General features: G+C 43.7%; 1 protein-coding gene across 1 annotated transcript in view; it reads left to right on the top strand.

Annotated features, from left to right (window-relative positions):
* Nucleotides 1–9,061: 9,061 nt before the first annotated feature.
* NEDD9 (neural precursor cell expressed, developmentally down-regulated 9) overlaps nucleotides 9,062–25,796 on the top strand; it is a 40,087-nt gene continuing 23,352 nt past the window's right edge. Inside the window, exon 1 of the mRNA XM_064443590.1 lies at nucleotides 9,062–9,831. Coding sequence (XP_064299660.1) covers nucleotides 9,820–9,831 — 12 coding nt within the window. The 5' untranslated portion in view covers nucleotides 9,062–9,819. The remainder of the gene's footprint in view (nucleotides 9,832–25,796) is intronic.

Raw genomic sequence — 25,796 nt, 5'->3', positions numbered from 1 at the left:
TTACTATCTGCATGTCTCCTGGCATCCTGTGAGAAACTATCAATAAGCTCTTCAAAAATGTTCCTCTCCTTTAAAGAAGTCTGCATTTTTAACAAGAATAAAAAGGCAGTAAATATACTCTACAATAGCCTGATGGAAAAATGTGCTAAAGTATTTCTATAAATCAAATGTAGCAGTTTGGCATTAGCTCTGAGGCAGTAAATTTAGTAAATTAGGACCAGATGATTTTAAAATAGAACCTTACATAACTTTCTACTGTGATATATATTTTTTTTTTTAATTTAACACAAGTTTGTCTGTCTTCATAAAGTTATCTTGGCTGCTACCAGAATGTGGTTTGGTCTTTAAGAACTATATTTTTTGTTACTTATCAAATAATGTTGTGTGCAGAATGTTTTAAATATGAAAGTAAGGAGGGGAACAGATTTCTCAAAAGAAGGAAAAGGCAATAATCTGTACTGATCCACATAAGGTGTGGGGTGCTTTGTATCCCTAATGCCCCTGACTATTTCCCTCTCATTATTTTGATTAATAATAGTCTATTTCTCTGTCCATCTTCCTTTTCTTGCCCTCCTTCCCTTTTCCTAAAATTCAAAGAAATGTCTCCCTCCATTCCTCCCCACAGTGGTTACAACCTGGTCCGATGGTCTTTCCTTTCGCCCATGTGCTTAGGTCTGGAGTCACTATTTGGGACCTTGCATTTCTTACGCTTTCCCACTTTTGATCTCTGCACCTGAAGATCCATCCCTGAGAAATAAGGAAAATGAAATTATAAGACCAGCCTAAGGAGCCTATTCTACCAGGTTTAGTCCAAATCTTTTGACCGTGAAACCTGCTCTCCCATACATCTTTGACTTTCATGTTTCTGAGCCAGTGTGTATACCGCCACATGGTCATGTCAGACCACTGCTTATGTTCTGGGGAGAGGGAATTGCATATGTATGACCTTCATGACCTTCTTTTTGGGCAAACACCCATCCATACCACAGTCTTTCACTGCAAGCAACAACTTCTAGAATAGCTACTATGGACCAATCCCACGGCAGCTGCGCTCACTACAGCGCTCTACAGTGCCCTACTTTTGAAAGCATGACTAAGGTCCTTTTAAAATGCCTACTTACTGTTTTGAGAGCCAGAGCCAACACACTCTATCTCAAACCTTTAAAGTTAAAGGAGAGTCTCTCCAGTACCCTGACACTCACAGGGATGTTTAGCAATGGCTTCCAGACGTACATTCTCTCGGACCTTACGGCACAACAAATGAGCTAAGCCCCTCCTCAAAAGCCATGAGCACACGTGGAGACAGATCTTTACAGCTCCCAGAGATGGCTGAACTCTGAGAAGGTGAACTTGACTCATGTCAACCCTTATGACTCAAGCCCTTATCAGACTTCAGGAGAAAACACCATGAGTCAATTGGGATGTGAGGGAAAGGGCAGACAGAGAAGAGAGCGTAGGTGTTGAAGGAGAGACCAGCAAACTGTTGTGTGCAGCCTTCCTTTCATGTGATCCCAAGACTGGTGCTTCTATCAGCTGTGCAAGTGTAAGTATCCAGACTGAATCAAGCAGAGAAATAACTGTGGTGGATACTCGTGAGAGCCGAGTTATCTGCAAGGGCTTCCTCCCTCAGCAGAGACAGTCTACTATGAGGAGCCAATTAAGTCAAAGCCAAGGCTCGCGATGCTATGCAGCGTGGGCCAAATCCTGGTCCCAGTGAAGTCGAGGGAAGCTTTGCCAATGGGAATGTGCTCTGTCCTTTTCACCCTATCTTTGGCTACCCTGTTGCTGGAAGCATTCAGAGTTTGCGAACGATAGCAATGGAATAGAGATGGAACAGAGTTCCCACGTTCCTCCTAGTATTGTTTCCTGAGAGTCCTGCAACATGCTGTAATGCAATGATCTTTTCTTTAAACAACATCAGACTGGGTTGCTTGTTAAAAATAACAGAAGAGGAGGAGGGGTTTGGAAATCAGTCATTTTCCTTTAAAGAATGATTTTGGGAGAGTAGACCATAAACGGATTTAGATGGCAGCAAAGATAACCATTTTTGGCAGTTTTGTGGAGATGCAAATTTACACTGAGTATGAGATGAGAGCTTAAATACCAACACCCAAAGAAGAGAAAAATAAGTCAGACAGTGGGAGACACTTCACGTGCAGTTCTCTGGTGTTATGGACATCAGCTGACCTCCACAGATCTGGCTGAGGCAAAAGACAGAAAAGATGATAATTTCCCTATCCTCCCTCTAAACACCTCCAAAAGAAGCAAATTTCCCTGAAATTCCTCAAGCCTCAAAATACCTCCAGGCTGAGAATTCATGGGAAGCTTGGTGATGAAGGCAAAACAGGACTTTTCCCCTTGTGTTGATTTTATTTTGTTTTAAATCTCTAAATTGCATTTTATTAGATTTTCATTTTTGCTTCCCCACCTCCCAGTGGAAAGAACTGGTTGCTGGCTAGTGGACAACTGAGCTGCTGGCCCTACCAGGGAGAAATGCTTTTGGTGCTATGAAAGAGCTGCTGGTGAGAGATGGGGAGAGGGTAAACATGAGGATATAAACTATAACCACAGCTTTGCTAAAAGAAGTGTGGGAGATATACAACTAAAGGTTCCTAAAACCAGAGAGAACAAAAATAACAGGCTTTGCAAGCAAAATGGACACAGCTGGCTTGCCCAGTCACAGGACGATTCCTTGGGTGATATATAAAACTGACAGACAATTCACAGTCAGGAGAAACTCTGTTTTAGGGTCAGTTTCAAGTTTTTGCCAAGTTAATGTAGTGCGCATTTTGCAAATCACGGGGAAGGGGAGAGTATTTAGACAAGGGTTTCTTTGGTCCCGACTTCCTAAAATGGGGCCAAGATGCAGAAATGCTCTGCATAGAGGATTCATGGGGTTTCAAGGATTTTGATAGAGTATTTTAAATGTATCTAATAGATGTGTAAGGACTTCGATGCACACCCCTCTTTATATGCCATTTTGTAGCTTCGTGTTTCTGCACAACCTCCTTCCACACAAATTCAGAGGAAAGCGCGAAACCGCTGGCACGTGTGTTTGGAAGCGGGGCTCTCCACCCTGTCGACCGCAGGACTGGGAAGGCAGGAGGCGAGGGAGAGGTAGGCAGGAGGAGAAGGCAGGTGCAGAGCACCAGAGGCTGGAAAGAGCAGAGCCGTATGTTATAGCGTTCAAGACAGCTTCTGAGGGTGGGAATTACTGCATATTACTCTGTGTGTATGTGTGTGGAGGCAAGAGAGATTGCGCCTGCTGAGAAGAAACTTACTGATGCTAGTCTACAAAACCTTATCCTTCTAGACATCGAATGGGATGTCACAGGGAAGTGAACCTTTTTACTCCAGATCACTGTTTCCTACTTAATTGTCCACACTCCTGCTTTCATGAAAGAACTCCTTTGTGGGTCAGTTATGTGCTATTTGAGTCAGGACTTCGTTCCCACAAACCTAGTATGCTGGACGCACGTATCCAAAAGAGCCTGGGGTGTTTCCAAACTGGGATCATAGTGATGTGGTGGGCTGGTTGCCCTCCACAAAAAAAAACACCACCAAGAAAACCCAAAACAGACAAACCCACCTTACTCCATTCACTCCTATTTTAACCATTTTAATACCTGGTGGAATAACGTAACATGATACACATGGATAAAATCTCAGCTCCAGAGTTTCTCCCAAACTGGGGAAAGTTCAAGTAGAAAGTTCAGGTAAAGATCTGAGCTTTTGGATGACATCACTATGACTTCTTATGACTGCAGGAAAAGCTTAACATGCCTCAGCTTTGTGCCTAAGTTTCTCATCTGAGGCAATTCCGGTTCCAATTCTGGATTGCTTTCATCTTAAACGAGCTGCGATGTCTAAACATACATTTCCTCTTGAGCAACTTCCCTGTATTGCATTTGTCATATTTCATCCACACAGTTGTGAACCAGAGAGAACAGAAACCTTTTGCAGTCTCCATAGTTGTGCTATTTCTCAGCTTTTCTTAAGAAAAACAAACGAAAAAACTCCTCTTTTGGCATCAGTAGGTTGAATGGCATGCACGCCACACGTCTGGAAGCAAGCCTGTATTTTTTAACCCATGTATTAAAAATATTCAGTGCCAGAGGGGAAAATAAAGGAGTGTATTCTGCGATCACGACAGTTAGACTGGTTGGTTTGTTTGGGAAATGAATAAGCCTTTGACAGTATCTCTGGAAGGAATAGGCCAGTGCGTGCTCCATCCTGACATTCTTCTCCCTCTCCAGTCTTCCCCACATACCTTACATTCTTCTTCCCCTCCCAGCACCACCAGTTTGTGGGCAGGCAAGCACCAGGGACCCAATCTGTCGTACACCTGCACCCACCCTGAAGGCACCGGCTTCTGCCATCTCTTCACCCAATGCCCCAGTGTTATCTCCACCTGTGCACCTATCAAGGTTCACAGAGCTCTCACTTGCCTTGGCTTTGCAAAGCACCTGTGGCAGCTCAGCTATGATCGCTGCTGTCTTCCACAAACTCCTTCCAAGGCTGCTGAGAACATGAAGTCCCCCTGACCCACGTGCTCTGCAGCAGCTGGACGGCTGGAGAGCTGCTCTGCTCCACAGACCTGGAAAAGCTATTCTTTTCCATCCTCATCTGCAGTTAGTACTCACCGTTGGACCAGAGATAAATTTAATTTCTATTTAACATTTCCTCCTCTCCTTTCTCCAGGGTGAGGTGGGTCCCTCATGCTGTTTTAATAGTGATTCCACTGTTTCCCTTCCCTGTGTTCATTTTCCCCTGAGAAGGTGACCGTCTGCTTCTCACAACAAGCGAAAATTGTACTGGTATTTATTTTCCTCCCCCCACTCCCTGCCTTTTTTTTAAAAAAAAAAAATGAACAGACTTTTCAGTTTTTATTCACTGGGTCAGACTGGTGGTTTAGTGATAGCCAGCGCCAGAATAGCTAAACTCCAACTGCCTTCCATGATTTCTCAAGCTAACAAAGGCTGGATTCATTTTCAAAACCTTTTGGGTGGGAGGACACCAGCATGTTTCTTTCTGGCTGGCATTTGAAGCACAAGAGAGAGGATAGAGGGAGCTGCATTTATTCCCTTTATCTGGAGGAGGGTCACTAAACAGGGCCTTGATGGTTGCCTTACAAAGTTAAATGAGCGATTCCTGAAGAAACACTGCATAAAGTGCCCTTCTTGAGAATGTGAACAGCCTTTGTGCTTTATTGTGAAGGGGGGTGGGATACCAGTAAGATTCATATATATTAAAGGAAATGTAGAATTCTAGAGCACGGCAAGTGAACGAGCTCTGTGGTTAAAAGGCATCCTAGGTAGAATGGCAAAGGACAGTCAAATTTAAAAAGCTCCATCTATTAACAATTTTTATTCTCACAATTCGACCCTTTTATTTAAGCCTGACCACTACAGCAATCACTACCCAGCCCTCCGTCTGCCAGGACAGACTTTGCTTACTGTTAAATGGAATAGACGGCTTGCTTGAAAAGATTTCCATCACTGGTCAAAGAAAAACAGAGCAGACTTTGTTTTGGTTTGCTGAAATGCAAAATATTCCCTTCTTTGGGTGAGAATGAAATCTTTTTCTCATTATCTCCCAGTGAGGTGGGAGAGGGGGCCTTTCTGTGCAGACAGACACAGAAGCCTGCCCACATCAGTGGTGAATTTTTGTTAACGTCCTTTTCAGGAAACAGCAGCGTTTCATCTTTTTTAACAGATTTGTCCATGCAAGCAAATTCCACCATTCTGAGTATGTATAAAACCATTTTATACTGAAGAAATTCCATCCACCGCGTACCCGCTGAACCGGTCTGGGTAGCGTTATAGAGGCGGCGGGACGAAGGCTAATTACGACGACTCCTTTGCTCGTAAAGTACAGTGGCACTGTAACTAAATCAACTTTAATCCCAATCCCCTAGCCAAATATCACAGCAAGAATTGATGCAGATGCCGCACAACATTATCCAAAGGATAGTTAGGCCTTTGTGCAGGGGGAAAAAGAAAAGATAGCTCAGTGTTTCCTAAACGAGACCCTTCCTGAAAAGACTCTCTCAACTGTGAGGGTGACGCTCTGCTGTGTCTCTCTTTGCTCAGGTTGTGTCATGGGGAAACAGGAACAAGGGATTTTTGTTCAAGTAACCTCTCAGAGCAGGATATCTGTCTCGTGTTCTTCTCCTATCAGTTGTCGCAGGGCAATAGCTGGCTGATTTGCTTCAACGGGTATTCCCTTCCCAGCCCGGCTGACAGCTCCGTTTTCATGTTGTGTGCTGAGGGTTGTGGCAGGCAAGCTGCAAAGCCTGGCTGATGAACAGTCCCTGTGGCTGTCCCACCATTCTCCCTGCTGCCGTCCCCCACATACCCCAGAACCCCAACTGGCAATCAGGAGGGCACAAGGAAGACACAGACCAGCGGTGCGGTGAGAAATAAAGCAAGCGATAAGCTCACCAGAATGGTGTATGGGAGTAGGAGGCAAGCAGTAGGTCACCCAAATGAGCAAAGAGTAATATTAATTGCCCTCAGCAAAAGCAAAGAAATAAACAAAAGCCATTGATGCAGGCACAAGACTAAGTCACAGAACCCATTTGCTACTCTGCTAGAATTGCAGCGGCATAAAATATTAGGCAGTGAATCAAGCCATTGCTGTGCTGTGAAGCAAAAAGACACATTACATGAATCACCCTCCTGAGAACTTCAATAGGGCCCTGTAGTTATAAATCCTGGCAATATAGCTCAAGTTGCCTCTACAAGCACAGACATCAGTAACGCCAGGTCTTGGCTTCCTCATCAGCATGTTCCATTGTATAATTGAGCTGATTATCCAAGGCAACCAACTCAAAACTTTCCTAAACTACGCCTGAAATACAATATTACATAGTAAAGGCATAGCAGCCGACAACGTCGTCAAGAAAAGCAGCGTGCTTGCACTAACCACAAACGTGCGCTTGCCACAGTCCTGACTCCTTATAGTAATGTGTCAAGGTTAGGGGATCATATATACAAATCTCTCTTTCAAGGTATATCTAATTCCTGATATTCATGATAGATCAGGGAGCTCTGCCATGCTGCCAGCTCTGCTAGAAGTGTTGCACTAAGCGGGAGTGTTTCACCCCTGGGGAAATTTAAAACCCCCTCAAAGTGCAAAGAAAACCTAAGACAGTAAACGGAGTAGGGAGGGAGGGTGCGTGAATAAAACGGGCAGTGGAACTTCACTGAGGAGCTGGCGTGCGACAGCAGTCTCTTTTTCTCCCTGTAAAATACCAATTCTTGTACCTGCTTCTTCAGAATTGTAAAGTATAGCTATCAACACTCATAGACTTTGTGTTTTTGTGCCCAAAGTGCCATTCCAGTGGCATCTAATTAAAACTTTTTAATATGAGATATGGAGAGCGATAAAGGCAAAACGATATATACAAGGGAACAACCCAAATAGAATTTTACATTAACACATCTGTTACCTGACATTAAGATCAGTCAGGGATATTTTACATGCATTAAAAGCAATACAAACCAAAACAAAAGCAGGAGGCACAGCTTTTCAAATGTGCTATAGGTTTCGTAATGTGATTGTAAAGCATTCTCAAAAAGGCAATTCACCAATTACATGAAAAGTATCGCTATCGGCAGGATGACTGGAAGCCAGATGCACTCTGCATTTAAATATAGGTGAAGTCAGAAATATGATTCTATTTTTCTTATTTTTGTCTCTGACTTACCCAGTTCTTATTAATGTGAGTTTATAGTCTTTAATGCATTTATCTTCATTACAATGGTGCCACATAAAGAGATTATACAGACCTTATTCAGGGAAAGGGATTTGGATGCTGGACCAATACCATACTAACGCCTTAGCCATTGTGTCCTCTGTAATTAGGAGAAATTTTCTCTTCCTGAGAGGAATTTTTATCCTTGATGGGCAAAAACATGCAAAAAAAATTTAAAAGGTCAAACTCTACAGCTGAGAAACACTCCAAAGAGATTTGCAGTCTCCCAGTAGTAAGCAGGTTATGCATAATCACTGGAAGAATTATTTTCTTAAATAAAGTGTATAAGGACACAGCATACAAATGAGCTGTATTCTCTCGAAGCTACCCAAATTTATTCTGATGCTACACTTAAAACAACACTGTCCCAAACTCAGCACATATAAAAACCTTATCTTTTTCAAGTGTCTTCTTGGAAAAGCAGAAGAATCAACAGCAACAACAGAAACATAAAGAAAAACCCAGAGAAAAAAACCCTATGAGGGGTTATAGCCAGTGAAGCCATAGCACTGCATAGGAAGCCCAGGCACAGTGGCATGCTCTGCACTGCAAAAAGCAGCAGCTCACTTTTCTCACTAATAACCGAGACATCCTTTGTACTGACAGAGACTCATACCGATGAACTATTAGGGCATGTACAGTCAAGAAGACAGTACAGAAAAAAAAAGTGTTTGCATTCATTTAGTAAATTTGTACAGTACAGCTGCATATTTTATGCTGGAACTAGAGAACAGAGGAGTTTGCAGCTAAAAGTATGACATTATTTAGAAGCCATGAAGCCATTTTAGCAATACAATCCCTCTCTAGAGGATTAGTCACATGAGAATTTAAGGGTATCACTGTACTATGGAATCAAGTTATGTTTGTAATCTGGTAGTACAAGATTATTCTTTGCTCTTTTTCTTTAGGCCTCTAGAAATAGTCTTGAGTCCATCTGTGACCTAGAAATGTTGGTTAAGATCCAACTTGGGCAAAAAGGAGAGAATTTATTTCTACTTCATCTGAACAGGCTGGAGTACGTCCCATACACAAAGATTCCTATTATGTGCACCATATTAATCATGCCTGATTAAGGCGTCTGACTTAAAAAGCATGGAGGATCACCACAAGTTTATTTTCCCTGCTCGTTCCTGCCCCCAAGATACCAGAGTTAATTATTACTCTCTTCCAAATAATCCTTGTTCGCCACAGCCACCCTCTGTAACGGACGTCCCTCGATCATTAAAGCCATCTTGGTCTCTGGTGTCGAGTGTTTGAACAGCAGGCTTTCGCGGGCCCAGCGAACACTTAATGTTTTGATTCGAGAGGTAGCAGCTGAAAGACCCGTCTTTTGGGGACAAACCGCAACAGAAACTGATCGGAAAGGCGGAATGAAGCAGAAGAGAGTGTTCAACCCCTCCAAAGGGCGGTTACAGAAGGGGTCCAGCAGCAGCAGGGCCCCCGGCGCCGTCCTGCCCAGCGCCGGCCCTGCAGGCCCAGGCCAGGCTTCGAGGGGCTTTCTTGGTGCCGCGCCACTTTCGCCGCTTCGGAGCCACTCTTCCCAGGGCTGCCTTCACCGACAGCCCGGGCGCTTTGAACCTTGACAAGGCCAGAACCTCCCCCCGCAGCAGAGGAGGCGGCAGCCCCGGGGCGGGGGGGTGGGGGGTGGTGGCAGACAGAAAGCCTTTTGTTCCGAGTGTCCGAGAACTCGAAGCGAGCGGCTGTGAATCGGCACGGGCGAAGCCGCTGGGTCAGAGGAAGGCTGGCCGGCCGCCCTCGCTCTGAGGGGGCGGATTCCCCTGCCTCCACACGGGACCGGGGTGCCGCTCACCCCCGGGCGGCGGCTCGACTCGGCAACTCTCGGCTCCGCTCGGCTCCCCTCGGCGCCCCCGCGCTAACGGCCCCGCCAGCTGCGACCGGGGGCGGGGCCGGGTAGAGCCCACCTTCTCCCCGAGCAGTGGCCAATGGGAGGAGCGCTATGCAAATGAGGTGTGTAGCCTGGCGGCGGGGCGCGGAGAAGCAGCGGCGATGCGGCGGGAGGCGGCGTAGCTGCGTGCGGCCCCCCTCAGCGCTCCGCAGCCATGAAGCACAAGGTGAGAGCCGGGACCGGGACTGGCACCGGGGCGGCCGCCGTCCTGGGGCTGGGGCGAGCGTTCAGAGTCTGGCGGGCCCGTCAGCGCAGCTGGGCGACTCTGGCTGAGGGGCGGGCGGCCGGCTCGGGGGTCCTCTCAAGCACCCTCCTCCCCTCAGGGCAGGCGGGTACAGCCGTTGGCCCGGCCAAACCTCCCCCCGCCTGCTCCGGCGCCGGGTCTGCAGGCGCGGACCCCCCACGGGAGGTGCCCGGCGTGGGGTACGAGGCGACGTGGAGCCGGGGGAGAGCCGCCGGGTGCTCCGGGGGCGCTCGCCGTGGTGAGGGGGGAGAAGGGGTGTTGGTGCGGTGCGGGTGCCCGGCCGGTGGCGCGGCCCCTCTCCCGCCTGGCGCCGGGTAACGGTGCGAGGCCGGTGCCTCGGGAGGGGCGGGTTTTCGCGCGGGGATGCCCAGCGTGGGTTTGGGACAGGTATGGCTGTTCTCCCCGAGGAGTAACGCACCCGTTTTCCAGCCCTTTGTGAATGCCTTGTTAGCACGGTGCAGGTTTTTCAGGGCTGCCTGATGGGTCACAAGCAAGGGGAAAGAAAAAAAAAAAATACAACCGTATATTAAAAAAAAAGGTAGTCTGTCCCCCTTTCCTGTGTTAAATAAGTGATTTTAGCTTAACCTTTTACCAGAGGGCTGGCTTTTTTTTTCTTTCAAAAGACACAAATGTGGAGGCTTTCATCCTAATATTACTTTAATTAAAAATGTCTGGGCAAGGTACTGAATTGCCCACAGGGCATTAGATTACTGTACACACATACCCTAATCGTGTGTGATTGGAACAAAAAAAAAAAAAGAGGAAAGAAAAACTTGCCTTCCTCTGCCAAAAATAACTTGAACATCAAAAAAAAAAGGTGATTTCCAAATGTCATGCGTTATATACTTACTTGGAGACTAACTTGCTTTGGAAGTGAAGTCTGTCTTCTTACTGAATTTAGACAGTGTAGTGTAGAAGAGTCCTGATGCTATAACATTGTATAAGGCTTTTGAACGTGGGTAGAGTGAGATGTGTGAGTGGCACCTAGGCAAATATACACTGATTTTCATGCTTTTTCCATATATATCCTAGTTCAGTCCAAGCTTTTAGGATCTCTGATAATTCTGAATTTTCCCAAAGTTTGGTTAAGTTTTCATAGCTGCTGCCAGTTTCTCCATCTCATGGTGGTTAAGAATAACCAAGAAAAATAAATTGTGTAAGATACAGACAAAGATACACTGTGACTTTGAAAATTTTGATCTGGAACTTATGGGGGTTTTTTTTTCTGTCTTAATCAACTGACTGATTTGAAGTCTGAGATCTAATTAATCTCCTGTCCCTTTCTACTCCCCCTCAGATCAGCTCGGGTAGACTTTATACCTGCTTATAAAAGCTGTAACTCTTACTACAAAATGTTAGGCTCTTGGGGGTAGAAGAGCAGTGTCACTGTTAGTCCGGAGCTCATCAACTGCATTGCAGCTGCCCGTGGCTAAGTAAGGCTCGTATCCCAATGGCACAGTAATGGTCCTGCATGGTTATACAGTTTCCTGACTTCTTGTGTCACCATCTATCCTTCCTCTGCTGCAAGGGGATCATGCTTCATATGTAACCCAGTGGCACTGCAAGAATAGGGATCTACGATAAGGTGGCTTAGAAGGGGGAAGGCTTCACTGCTCTGTAATGTTCCTTTGCCCTGTGTGGTTGGAATGAGCATTTTGGTTTGGGTTTGTGATTACGTAATTCTAGACAGAGAAAGCTAGACAAAGAAGGAACTAGCCATTAAAAAAAAAAGAACCTGAGAATTTTGGCCTCAAAAGCCTTCTCGTTAGATTAGGGTGTTTACTTTCCCTGGGAAATGGGAGGTAGTTACTTAACACTGTTTAGCTAGGACAAACATACTTAGATCTAATTCTTATTCCTGGAGTAACACATAAAATAAATAACTGCTCGTTCAGTCTCTTAATTCCTTTCTTCTTGTATTTTCTTTACTTTTGTTTTCCTATAGAAAATAAAAGAATGTAGTTTTTATCATATACAGAGAATAAAGGAACATAAACATGCTCATGGCCTGCCTGGGGTCATACCATCACTTCAGATGTCGCTTATCTTCCAGGTGCAGAATTGGGTCTGTTTAATTTCTCCTGGTCTTTTTTGGGGACCTGTCATTCTTTACTTTGTGATAGTCCATAAGGCAAGGCCTCATTTAATGAAATCATTTAGATGCTTGTTAAAGTTTAATAAGAGTATTAACAGTTGGACAGAACAGGAACTGGCTCATGTGAGACCCTGATTACATCTCTCCATCAATCCTGGCTTTACTTTCAGTGTGACTAAACCCAAGGTAATTTCTGGTCTAGAAGTCCTTTCTGCTGCTCATTCTGTCCTTTTTGCTCGTAAAGGATTTGAAGACTTGTTCCATCTCTTCCTCCACCTAACTTTCTTTTATTGCCCATTCCACTCTTTAAACAGTCTTCCAATGTAATACTCAAGTCCAAGCCCTCTGAAGGTCAGTGGGAAAATTCCCGTTGATTTCAGCAAGTTCAAAATTTTACCATATATATATCTCTACAGGTCTATCTTTTGCGCACTGTGTGCAGTTCAGTGAGGATGTGACTGTTTAAAGCAAAGACAAATTTGACTCCACATTAGGTCGTTTTCTACCATTCACATACTAATTAAATATTGGAGAACACAAAAGTTGTTCTGAGTGATAGGAAATGTTAAGCATAACAAACACTTGTGTGCTGGTTGTGAGCATTTCTTAGTCCTACTTGTCTAAAAGCTACTTTCAGAAATTAATTCCTGTAGGGTGCAGTTGTTTTATGGCAATACCCCAGTTCTTCCTGTGACGATAACAGCATCCTTCTGCACTAAATCTCCCTGTACTGCAAAACTGCATCCCATCAAGTTTGCACAGGATGCCATTCCAGTATTCTGTAATCCAGAAGATAGGCTCAACCCTTTCTGAAACCAAACCCAAACTGTGATTCCAAGGATGAAGCAGTTACAGCTAAAATGTACTATGTAGGAACAGAAATACCAGTGGGTTACCATGACTGGAGAAGAAACATGGATGGGAGAGGATATATCTGGCCAGCAGCTCCAACGCCTTTATCCTAGGCAAAGAAGTGTGACAGAAGCAAAAGGGAGAAGGTATTATCATAACAAGGCTTTTGTAGCTTGTTGGCTGTTCACAAGCAAGACAAAAAAAGAGGGGGAAGGAGAAAGGGGGACTTACCTCTTTACTAAAAGATCCAAACGGTTAGTGGAAGAGGAGGGAAAAAGAAAACTACATTCCTTACCTCATTTAAGCCAAGAGGAGTGACGTAGATGTTAAGTATGAGGTCTTGATTATCTATTTTTAGACAATTTGTTGGGGAAGGAAGAAACCTAAGTAAATAGGGTTTGAAATGCATGCCATTTGTGCTAAGGCAAATTCCTGTAATATAAAGACTCAATTACAATGCCTGCATGCCAAAACAAACAGAATAGTGCCACTAGGAAGAAATACTATATTCCCAACCAGAAATGCTTGTGAAAAGCTGCTTGTAACCCTGGCAATGACAGGCTTTATGTGTCAGGCCATGTCAAGGGAAAAGAACTGCCTGTACTTTACTAACCAAATCCTCTCTTTCATTTATTCCTTACACCCCTCTTTGGGGTTTTTTTTTTGTGTGGTTTTTTTTTTTTTTTGTAGCTCAGCTGTCACAGGGTAACAATCAAACTTAGAAGTAAATAGGAACTGTAAAACCTTGTAGAAGGTAATGCTAGAGGAACAAACTGACAAAGGGAAAAACTGTCCAAGTTTGTGCCGTCTCTCTCACCATCATGAATTTGCGATGGAATTTTCGTGATATTTCTCTGCTCTGGGCATGTGTGGAGGGAGGTGGCAGAAGGCTAGCAGGGTCAGGCCTAAATCAACAGCAGCACTACTGAGATGTAGCAGTAGGACTGGCTCCTTCCCAAAGCTTGGAGGGCCACTGTCATTTTCAGATTCCTGCTCTTCCCCTCTGTAGCCTCTGTGTATCCCCCCCGCCCCCCTCCCTGTAGACTTATGTACTGCTTATAAGCCTCCAGTTTTGGGTCAGGTATGTATTTGTATACCTAATCGAGAAACTGCCTCAGTACCTCCGGGTATTTGAGAAACTCCCACAACAGAAGTTGTTTGCCCTCCTAAAAACTTGGTAGGACAGCAAGGTGCTATTAATTCTGTTTTATAGATGGAGGTGCTGAGGGTTAGGGATGTTACAGGACTTATTTCAGAGGAAGAAGAGCCATCACAAAGCATTATAGGTAACAGCATGCTGGTTTTTTTGCATGATTTCTAAAATTCTGTGTTATTGTGCTAACAGCTGCTCATGACTAATGGAGCTGTAAGTCTATTTCATCAAGAAACTGGTAGTCTAGTCTGTCTGTCTGGTAGTTCCTAGTATATGATGAGGAAGCAGAACTGCCACATGAACAGTCTTCCTTATATTTTTGATAGCTATAATTCAGTTTGACCCTAGATAATACAAGAAGCCTTGGATACTAATCTGAATCTGGGGGATTTACCTTTAAGATCCTGACAGAGGTTGCAGTCACATTAAACTACTAGTTTGCCTTGAGGCACCTTGACCCAACCTTAGTCATTCCAAACAGTGCAATACTATCAAAAGACCTGATTGGGGTGGGGCTACTAGATCAGAGAGCAGGAGAGCTGCCTAACAGTAAGACTTTATGGAAACCTCTTCTGCAAAGGAAAAACTAAAATACATTTCAGGAGAGTTTTGTACCCTTCTAAGCTGGTAACCACCATTTTGCGGAATATAGGCTAGCCTTTGGAGAAGTCTCATGAAATGTTATTGTGAACTTGCTAAATGCTGGGGCACAATTCATAATACAACGTACCAACTCACCTTTGGAATCTTATGATCTCCAGTACAGTAATAAGCAGGGTTAGAAAACATCATGCTTGCACTGATATCACTGAACATTGAACTCCTACGTGTGGTGGCTTAGGAGAGGTTTATATATTGAACTGCCCATGCTCCATTACAAATACCAGAATAATTGCATCAGGGCCAGGTTTGTCTAGTGATCCAAATAAAAGTTTGAATGAGGCAATTCTCCTGAGTGACACACACCTCTATGCACCACTGCTGGAACAGGTATATCTGCTGGTTACTTTGGCCACCTTTAGAAATGGTAGGGACAAGAAACCTATTAGTCTTGTCGCAAAGAGCTTGCACTCACTTGGCCAAGCATGAGGTCCTGCTCTTGCATGGAAGTGTAGGAGAAGAGGATGTTTCCTCAGTATCTGGAAATAGCAAACAGCCTTGTGCCTCTGCCTACAAAGGATCGAAAACTGACTGGAGAAAAGGGCTTCCTCCTTGTCATACTGCTGTTATCAAAGATGTTAGGGGCATGGGAATGACTTGCATACAATAGATGGGCTTAGGTCACTTAGGGCCGTAGGTAAAGTTACTTTTGGTTTGCTTATTTTCTTTGGACTAGCTTATTGCAGACACTGAAGTACTAAATCCCATTCATACCAACAGCAGTTAGGAACCCACCTGTCTCTAAGATCTAGAGTTTAATTTCATTTTTAAAGCAACGTAAGTACTTAAGAGGAACACGCACAGGTGTCAGCAATGGTGGAGAACCCTTATCTTCTACTGTTCCCATTCCTGGCTGCACTTGATGGAGACAAATAGCTAAACGTGTTGAGACACTAAGTCCCTACACCTCTGCAGGAGCCCACATTCAGTGATATTTGGAATCGTAAATGTTCAAGTCACTTTTCAAGATGATGCTTTATGTAATGCGTTCTTTCTGAGCATCCATGAAAGCAAGGGATGTTTCCCTGTTACAACATTACTCTGACTGCTGAAAGATGCTTTATGCTAGGTCTTCAGTAGGATTGATCAGACAGTCCTCTGGGACTGTCCTACAAAAGAAAATTTATAGCATGTGTTTGGCAGTATTTGTACTGCTGAGTAAAGCTGCAATTACAGGAGCAAGGTACTCCTTGCTGCCTGTAAATGGCTGCAACTCTTGGTGTCAGAGAGGCTGGGCCGCTTTACAGCAGCTAAGAGTACAGCCCTTGAATATTGCTGCCTCTCTATCACAGGCTGCTCTTGGCAAGTGCGCTTTTTCTTTTGCTTTTTGGTCTAGACATTACAGTAGTGGAAACTGTCTTAATTTTAAGGAGCTCATTTTTCCATAGCAGATTTGGACGTAGCTTGCAATTGACAAGAAACAGGGCTGCTAAAGCTATAGTTTGCGCTCCTAGAAACACAAGTGCATAGCATGACAAAAATCGTGTATTTTTTTCTCTATAGGGATAAGGCCCATTCTCACTTTCTATTTTTGTGTTTGTTTTAAAAACACTTCATTCACAGTCAGTGGATTAGCCTGCCCGGAAAAGGAAGAGTAATAAGAATGGATTTACTCTGCAGGAATGCAATCAGCGCGTCAGAAGCCCTTTCTTAAGCAGGCCTCATTCACAGCAAGGTTGAAATCTTTAGCAGGAGCAATACTGTGAATCATTTGGTGACAACAAATCTTAGAAAATGCTGGAGAATCCTATAACTACATTCCCCCACAGAATGTCCTGCTTATTTAAGGCAGGGGGAGGAAAACACAGACCATGAAAATTCAGTGATTCCCTTTCAAAGGAATTTTTTTTGATCCAAGGTTTAAGTACAAAACACCTGGAAGTGTGCACTCTGTTTAGCATACAGCTTGCAGTAGGTGGGGTCATAAATGCCCTGGTCCTATGGACTTTACATCCAGCTAAAATGTTTAGGGTAATAAAACAATTTTTACTGTTACAGAAGGTCCTAGTTTACAAGCAGATATATTTTCTTTTTCCTCTCTTCCTGCTTGTACTGATTTATCTTGTTCACAGCCCAGAGACTGCACAAACCAATCTCTCACATGATCAAGAATACAGTTAAAGTTGTGTTTCAATCTAAGACTAAAGCATAGTAACTATAGCTGGTTAAAACGCACCCACGTGCCCTTCCTTTCCCTTCTCCAGGGGTATACTTCCCTAGAAAATGTCAGCTTGCCAAAATCAAGCTGTTCTGGGAGGCTTGTTGACTTTTGGCCAGTGCCCTGTGGTTGAGAGAAGCTTCTGACCGAACCTGGCAACCCTCATTTGCTCCCCTGGAAGTGTGTCTGATTCATGGGCACCTTGCTGCCTATCCCCACAACCACCCTGCTGAGGGCTGGCAGGAGCCTGGAAACATGAGTTCCCAAGCTTGTTTTTCTTCAGTAAGCTGGAGTCTCAGGACGCCCCAAGTTGTGGCTGCTGTGTAGTATCCCAGATGGTGACACTAAAATGACAGAGAAGAGTGGCTTTCCCTTCTATGGAGAATTTTTGGAAGGACTCGGGAAGAGCAGCATATCCCAGTTCAGCTAAGTTCTAGATTTAAAAAAGTTTTAAAAAAAAAATAAATCATACTTTCCAAAGCTGAAGACATCAGGCAGAAATAAGTTGGTGAGAATGCTGAGGTCCTATGTCTACACAGCTCTGATGTCTTGACAATAGAGTTGTGATTGCTTCCCCAGAGCTGCACAGGCAAGGGTTAAATTTGAGGAGGTTGTTTTTTTTTTTTAAGGAAACTGTCTGGGAGAAGACTGCTCACAAATGCCAGAAAATGGAAAACTGAGAACTCAAAACACGTTTCAGGATTCTTTCTTTCTTTCCATCCTTTTTTTTTTCCTTCTGCTCTGCTCCTTCAATTCTTAAGCATTCAACATCCGATCTCCTTTCATTAAGTTTTTAATTGCTTGCCTGAGGGAAAGAGGTTAGGTTTTCCATCTGCTTTTTGATTTTGATGTACTGTGGTTTAATCACAGTGAGATCATATTTACTCTAAGGCTATTGTTTGCCCTTTTTTTTTTTCCTCCTTGCCCTGCCCCGCCCCCTCCCCCCCCAGTTGATGTCGCAGAAGGCACAAAACCCCCAGGCAGATTTGAAAACGCCTTCTTTTGAAGTCATGGAACTAGATCACACCCTTCCTTGGGTGAGGGGAAAGGAAACTGGTTATAAGGGTTAAACATATACAGAAAACTCTGTGAGATAGGTGTGGTGGAATTTCCCAAAATATTAATAGGTCTTGAAGGTAAGTCAGGGGATGTGGTATGCCTTCCTGGAAGGAGAAAAAAAAAAAAAAAAAAAGTATTTCAGCACCCCAGAAACTTAAAGGGCAAGGGAATAACATCAGCATATGTCATCAGTGGATCCCTGCTCTGCTTCACTGTAAATGTTACTGTCGTTAACTGTATCTGCCTTCTATGGTAGCTCCAAAATAGGGTGGGTGGTCTAACAACACAGGAGCGGTGCGCATTATCTCAGGGTTGTTCCCCAGGGCCGAGCGAAAGAGTACTACCTCAGATATGTCCTTGCTTAGCGTAGCTATGACCTGTTGCATCTCACTGCACAGACTTCAAACAGAAGGTTGCTGTGTAGTAAAAGGGAGTTGCCACTTCTGTTAAACTCCCCCTACACGCTCACTGAGCACCACAGAGGTTTTGTGCAATTCGAATGGTGTTTGTGACACAACAACATCCATCTTTCACTGCATCAGAAACAGAAGGGGTAAATCAACTCTTTAACATCTGATCTAAAATTATATTTCTATGGTTACCTTTGTAATGCCCAGGAAAGCAGAGCAGCACCCCCACAACTCACATCCCCTCTAATTAAAATAAAATAAAACTGTCCAAGCCAAAAATCAAAGCTCAATCAAGAGACAAAAGAATATAGTCCAAACAAACAAAGCCTGGCTTATTATCCTTCTAGCTAATGTAGCATTATCATTTTATTGCTCTTAATAGATACAGAGGCAGAAAATGTTCTTTTCAACTCACTTGTCCGGTTTGAAATGTCAGGCATAGCAATAAGCAGATGCACTCAGTGCAGAGCAATGAAGTATTTTTTTCACACAGGCCCAAGCTTCAGTTAGGATCTCTTGCACTAACCTTCATTTTCACATTTTTCCTTTACCTTTTCTACCCTCTGAATTCCTTCCCAAGTTGCTGGTTCACCGCTGTGCCTCAGTTTTGCAAAGTACTTTGCCAAATGACTGCAAAAAACTGGATACACAAATATCTCATCTTTGCTTAAAATAGAACAGCTACACTGAAACTAAAGTGTTCTCAGACCGGAGAGCACTCGATCTCTCACATGTTTACGTTACATTTAAATCCCAGCCTTGGGTGCCTGATGGACTGCATCAGTGTCTTGAGCAGGAGCACAAAGTGCCTGGGCCCTTGTTCTGCTCACTACCTGCCTGCCACCCCTGCTGGGTAGAACATTCTGCCTGCACAAAATGATGGTGAATATATCCAGAGTGTGAAAGGCATAATGCCTACTTTGGCTTACCTGAGTGTGAACCAATGGGGGGGACAGTCCTATTTTTCATCCTTACTTTCTGTGTAACTGGCCACACTAAAAAGAAAAAAAAAAAGTCCCATCCAGAGTAAACTTTGAAATTCAGGCCTCTCTGGCCAGACAGAGGGTCTGGGACAGCTTGGTAGAACACTGAAATAAGACACTTGCCTTTCTCCCCTACAGACTCAAGGTTTTCCACATCACAGCCTCCAGGCAACTTGGCATGCTTTAGCATGACTGACAGCCTCTGTTCCAGGGATGCATGGAACTAGACCACAAGGATACTTAGGGTGGATGAAGATATGTCCTCCTTAAGGCTCTGCTCAGGCTGTTAACCTCATAGCTCACTCTCTCATTAGCTGTAAAATCAGCCTTCCAAATATCTGCATGGAAAACTGCCTTAATTTCCATCCAGCAGCACTTGTAATTATTTGGGCTAGCAACACTTTATCAGAACAGTATCTGTACTAAAACAAAACTTATTTTTGGTGGAAGAAAGCATGAGAGTGCCTAAAAAGTGGAATTCTGGGCTTTGCCTACAAGAGTCAACTGAAACATTACTATGCTGAGCATTTGAAACCAGGCTCCCTCTTCTGTCATTAGCTGTGAGCCAAGGAAGCTCACAGTTCCTGGAGCTAGCAGGCATACCTGGAGGCTGAACTAGATGCTAAGGGCCTTTCAGAGTCCTCTAGTCCTCTTGCTGAAGTTGTGGTGACTGCAACACCCTGGTAATGCAGCGATCTCTTTCATAACAAGTTGTGGTAGCACTTCCTGCCTCCTCTATGTTGCTATCGACTTACAAGAAAAAGTAAATTCCTGCACACAGCTTGTTGCTGGCAATTAGCTGTTACAGGTCTCCACACATGTGGGGGTTCTTATGGCCAAGCAGCAAGGCAGCATTTTGCAGTCCATTCTCCATGCCAGTGCCCACAAGCAACGTGTCTAAGAATGTGCTGCTGCAGCTTTGCATATACTAGATACTGCCTTTGCTGTTTGCACTGCCTTCTTCCAGGCTTGAGAACAGCAACAGTCATTTTTCAAGACTCTGTCTTATTCATTGAGCTCTGTCTACTTGTGTTAAGTAGCCTGCATGAAAAGCTGCTTATTATAGATAGACCTGTTACCTACTGTGCCTTTCTGCAATTTCCTTGCAAACACAGCACAACAAATTACTTATTTCAGGGCAGTGACAGTGAGGAACAGAAAAGGAGATGGATGCTAAAAAGCACCAATGTTAAACTGCCCAGTGACTTCTAGTACTGGACCCCTTCTGTCAGAAAGCCCAACTTCCCTCTCTTCTACTGGTACTGCTTTTAGCCAAACTATTTCCCTCAAAATAAAACTCAACTTTTTACTAGATTATTCAGATCAATTCTTCAGTCTCACAGGCAAATCATTACTATTAGGCCTATTACAACCACAAGGGTATGTAAATGCTTAAGCTTACTTTGGAATGGCAGCGATTCCTTTTGAAGAAACCTGAAGCAGAAACAAGGGGTAATGAAAACCAAAAGGAGAGAGGGGGAATCTTTATTAAAAATATTATGTGATGGGTAGTTAAAAGAAATCCAACCAAAGTGAAGCTACTGGTTTGTGCATAGACGCTCTTTGGGGTGTCTCCCCTCACCTTTCCTTCCTTTGTTCCTCTCTTCCTTCCTTCCCCTAAGCTAGCTGAACATAGGAGAGAAGCCATTTTGCATTTTAAGAAACAATTTGTCCAATAATAGAAAATAGAAAAAAAAGGGGTCCCACCCTTTTTCGGTTTAAGGGCAGAGGTGATTTCCCTGGTTCTATTTTCACATAAACTCTACACATAGGAAGCAGTATTTAAAAACACGACAATGCAGAACAAAACAACATGCCCCACCAGCCAAGCACAGAACAGGGATCAGTATCCACAAGTCTGCGTGCTCTGGAACATCCTCATATTACACCTCTGAGGGAAGCAACTGAAATTATTCAAGCTTATGGTTGGTTGAACCTTTTCCTCGAGTGTTCATTCATTGCAAAGTTGGCTGAGGAGTCAAGTCAGCAGCCCTGCACTAGGAGCTTGGCACCGTAACACTCAGCCCTTAAAGAGTCCATTGTATTTAATCTCATAGCATGTCATTTATTATTCCCATGTTTGCTTCCATGGCTGTGGGCACCTCACACACTCTTGTTACCCACGTCACTGGATGTGTTTACTCTAACAGAAAGAGTAGACTTTTCCACCACTCTAACTCTTGCCTCTTCCTCCTGCCACTCAGCCTCATCAACAAACAGCCTTTTCATCCTCCAGGCCACAAATTACAGAATTCTATCAGTTCCCTTTGCTGCAGGGAAGGCCAACCAAAACAGATCATATTTTTCAAAGTATTTTCATGCATCTTTATTCAACTGCAGGCATGTTAACCATCAGTTGCAGTCAGTTAAGGAGAGAGGAGACACCTTTGACTATTCTACAGTAGACCTCATTTATGGATCTGAATCTGGCCTGTAGTCCTTTCAGCATCTGAGAAGAAAAATAGTTTGCAGAGGGTTTTTTGGGGGGTTGTGGGTTTTTTTTTTTCAATTTAGGTTCTCCAAGTAGACCAGCTGACAGCTTTCAGGGCAGCCTCTTTTGCTCTCAGTCAGGTTTTACCAGGACATGCATCCTGGATACAAAAGAGAAAAATCTAAGGTGTGCAGAGAATATAAATAACACCTTTCTGAGGTTAGCTAATGGACTTGGAGCTGGCATTAAAGGAAAATTCAGATAGAAGTTTCAAATCCCAGGTTCACTTTACCTAGAGAGAGCTTGAAAGCTTTACTTTTGTCTCAACCAACATATAAAGTTGGGACCACAGGCACTGTAATTCATATTTACTCTAGAGAGTATCCATTTCAGTTTTAGTTCTTTAGACAGAGTTTCTGACACAAGGCACCAATGAAGTCTGCTGAGCCTTTTCCTACAGCACATTCTGGCTGGAATCCCCAGGCAGCAGTCATTAGGGTCAGGCTCCCTTTTGCTTTGACCTGCTGATGACTGGGGTAGCACTTTATTGAAGAGAAGACTGAAAAACTTAATTTTTTTCAGTGATTTTACAGAAGATGCTTTCCACTACACTCAAGAGTCCAAGGTTAAGAGAAATTTAAGCTTCCTGAGAACAATTTTTTTTGTTTTGTTTTGCCTGAACAGAATATTAACACAGTGGGAGCCTGACCCTGGCTTTGACTTCCAAACATCCCAGTATTATTAGTAAGGCTTGAGGATACTAAAGCTGAACTGAATCTTTCCAGTCAACGATTAGTTGTAGAGAAGCACTCATTAATTTTAGTATGGCTCCTGTAACACAGAGGGCTCAGGAGAATGGAGCTGTATATAGACCACAGGTACTTTCAGATTTTGAGGAGACCACCGCTGCCTGTATCATGCAGCTAGTTTAATTGAACCAAGAGAGAGCAAGAGATTTCCATCCTTATCTTGTTAAAAGAAGGTGGTAGCTGCCAGTATGTCCATTTTATGAAGCACAGCTGATTTCGATGGCAAACCAAAATTTTTTCCCTTATCTAGGATCAGATCATTTACTCCCCTGCCATTATGGAACTTGAGTTTGTGGTTCTGAATCTGATGCCCTCCTGTTTTTTCCTCTTTGTATTAGAAATATAAAGGGACTTTTGACACTGGTCAGTTGCCAAAACAAGCTCCAAGACAAGTTTCTGCTCAGCCCTTTCTCTATTGCCAATTTGTTTAGGAAACAGATGAGGGGTTTTTAACCCTTAATCATACAAAAAGGTCACCGCTCTGCCTTTGCCTTCTCATATCAGATGTTACTGCTTCTTTGGTGCCTATTTCACAGACAGATGAGTGACAGATCCACAGCTTCTAGAGCAAGTCCAATTAATTCCAGATAACCTTCCCCCAGCTGATGAGACCAATGAGAGGGAGTGTTGTGATATGTGAGCTCGGATGTCCACAGTATTCAAAAGTTATTAGAATTTGGCAAATCAATTCAGTAAAGCCCACAAGTGTGGAGGGGTGTCTTCGATCAGGACTTCTTTTTCTGTGTGGAAAAGCAGAGACTACCATTTTGATCGCTACAGCAGATTAGAGATACCTCTATGGTTTTTAAAAGCTCTCCTGATGACCTTCTGTGGTGACAATTTCATTTTCTCAAGACTGACTCAGCTGGCTAATGAAAGCAATAGTGACTCTGTTCCTGAAGCTCACATTAAGAAATTCTGGAAGGAAGAATTAAGTCAGGGAAATACTCAAGACACAGAAGGTTCGCTTAGCAGGAACAGTGCCTATGCTGCTGGCAACAAGCAACAGGCTTAGTGTTTCTGGTCCTAGTGCTTATTTGCAGGAATATTTTGCCTGCTTCACTGCTCCCATCAGTGACTGATGCTGATGGCATGGCTCTGGGCTATTGAAAAGGCCTTGGGGAAATTGCTGTGAAACAAGTGGCAACCAGTTAGTAAAATTCACATGCTGGTGCCTGACCTAACACTGACAACAAGAATCTGAAGCTGTTTGCAGCAAAGAAGTTCTTGAAGCACATCCAGAAAGTATTAACACACTGCACACCAGCTGGTGAGAAGGTCACTGGGACAGTGATAATGAGCAACTGGAAAAAAAAATCACATGGGAACTTTTATCTGCTCTAATTCTACCACCATTCCAGTTTTGTTCCGAGAATAGCTTTGCTGTAGAAGTTAATCAGGCTTTTCAAATACCTTTAATCACCAAACTATAGAAGGACAAGCACTTATCGTTGATTTAGCTTGCTTGTTTTGTGCCTCACACACCCACCCCCTGTAATCTTCCTCCTTTGAACACCATCCTCTGCAAGTCAGAATCATAGAACCATTGAGGTTGGAAACAACCTGTAGGATCATCAAGTCCAACCATCAACCCAACACTACCATGTCTCCTAAATAGTCTCCTTTAAATAGTCAGTTCCACAGGCTGAGCTAGTCCTGTTCGTAGATTTCACCTGTGAAAAACACATTAGGAAGAAGTGTAGAAAGAGAGTAACTTGAATGTTAAGAGTAGACAGGAGCTTGTTTTTTCCTGAGCTCCTTGGGCTCAGCTGAGCAGCCAAGTCAACACAGAAGAGTGTAGATGTAATGCTCAAGAAGAGACCACCGGTTTTGACTAAAGAGTAGTTTTATGGTTCTGCCAAGGCATGGACAAAATTGCTCCCTGCTTTATCTCGATTCACATTTCTTAGTGTTGTTGACTGATGAGCTGAGTAGACGTACATCAGAGAGAATGGTGGGCCCCAGTGCTGCTGTTTACATGGGAGTTCAAAATAGCAGTCCTGCTTTTCCAAGCCAAAGCTTAATGTATACTGACCTCACTAATGATGCTGATGAAAGGCAAAGGCAATGTTTCTCATACATTTGAAAGCTGATCCCTCATTTAGAGAAGAGAAAACTGATCTCATGCACCCTGTTTCAACACCATATCTTGGGAAAAGCATATTCATCTACCTTTTATGTGACATCCGAGCTTCCCCTTTCTCCATCCACCAGTCAGCCCTTCATACAACCACCTGGCTGTGTGCTACACTGAAGAAAAGTTGAACCAAGCAAGGTCAAATGGAAGTCTGCTGTCTTGATGAAGCGCAGAGATGACAAGAAAACATCACTGTGTGTCAGTGGGAAAAGATATAACAAGTGGGGCATAAAAAATTAAGATTTCTGTGTCCAAGAAGGAGGATAAATATGACAGATAAAACCACTAAACTGTACTTGACACTGTCCCTTTAACGGGGGAAGATAAATATTCACGGCAGCTGCATATCCTATCTTACAGTGGATTAGCACCATTTCAGTTTGTGTACTGCATCCAAATACTTTAGCTAGAATGCTCCAGATCTGGGCCTCCCTATATTTTTTTCAAATGCTTACAATTACTTTATAACCATCTCTGCTGACTGCCTTCACCAAAAAGCAGGCAGGCATGGAGCAGTTGTTGCCAATGCATTTGGAAACATCACCAGAGCCAAGAAAGTAAGTGTTCATGGCCTTTGTGAGGCATCCAAGAATGCCAGTACAGACAGCCTGCCTACTTTCCACTGAGTACCTAAGCTTGGCCAATTATTCAGTACTAGATGTACCATACAGGCCTGTAAAGAAAGAGGGAAGGGAGCCGATTCAATCCGTGACGGGGTGGCACTTGTTAGTTACACATCTGTATCACACAGACCACAATCTTACATCAGCTTGGAGTCAGCACCTCTGCTAAGAAGTTTTAAGCCACCAGTAGCATAGCCACAACAAGAGGGATGTCAGGGCAAGCTGCAAAGCCTGCTTGAAACACTAGGCAAATGCTTGGGAGTAGACCTCTGTGAGGTTCCCTGTATTAATGTTACTGCCTCACTTGGCATGATCAAGTAAAATGTGTACAAGAATGCTTAACCTACATTGACACAGGTCAAAGACACTCCTTGGCTGCCCTTAGACTCCTCCCAAGCTACATAGAGATGCACTGTATGGTAACATTTCGTACCTAAATTCTTAAGCTCTTTGACATAAGGACAGGCCCACATAGATTGGTACAGCTTTCCCAATGGCAAAGGCGTGACTTCAGCTG

Source organism: Phalacrocorax carbo, chromosome 2 (assembly GCF_963921805.1).
Source record: "Phalacrocorax carbo chromosome 2, bPhaCar2.1, whole genome shotgun sequence".
In the NCBI taxonomy this organism is placed as follows: domain Eukaryota; kingdom Metazoa; phylum Chordata; class Aves; order Suliformes; family Phalacrocoracidae; genus Phalacrocorax; species Phalacrocorax carbo.
This window is presented reverse-complemented; position numbering and strand designations above follow the sequence as displayed.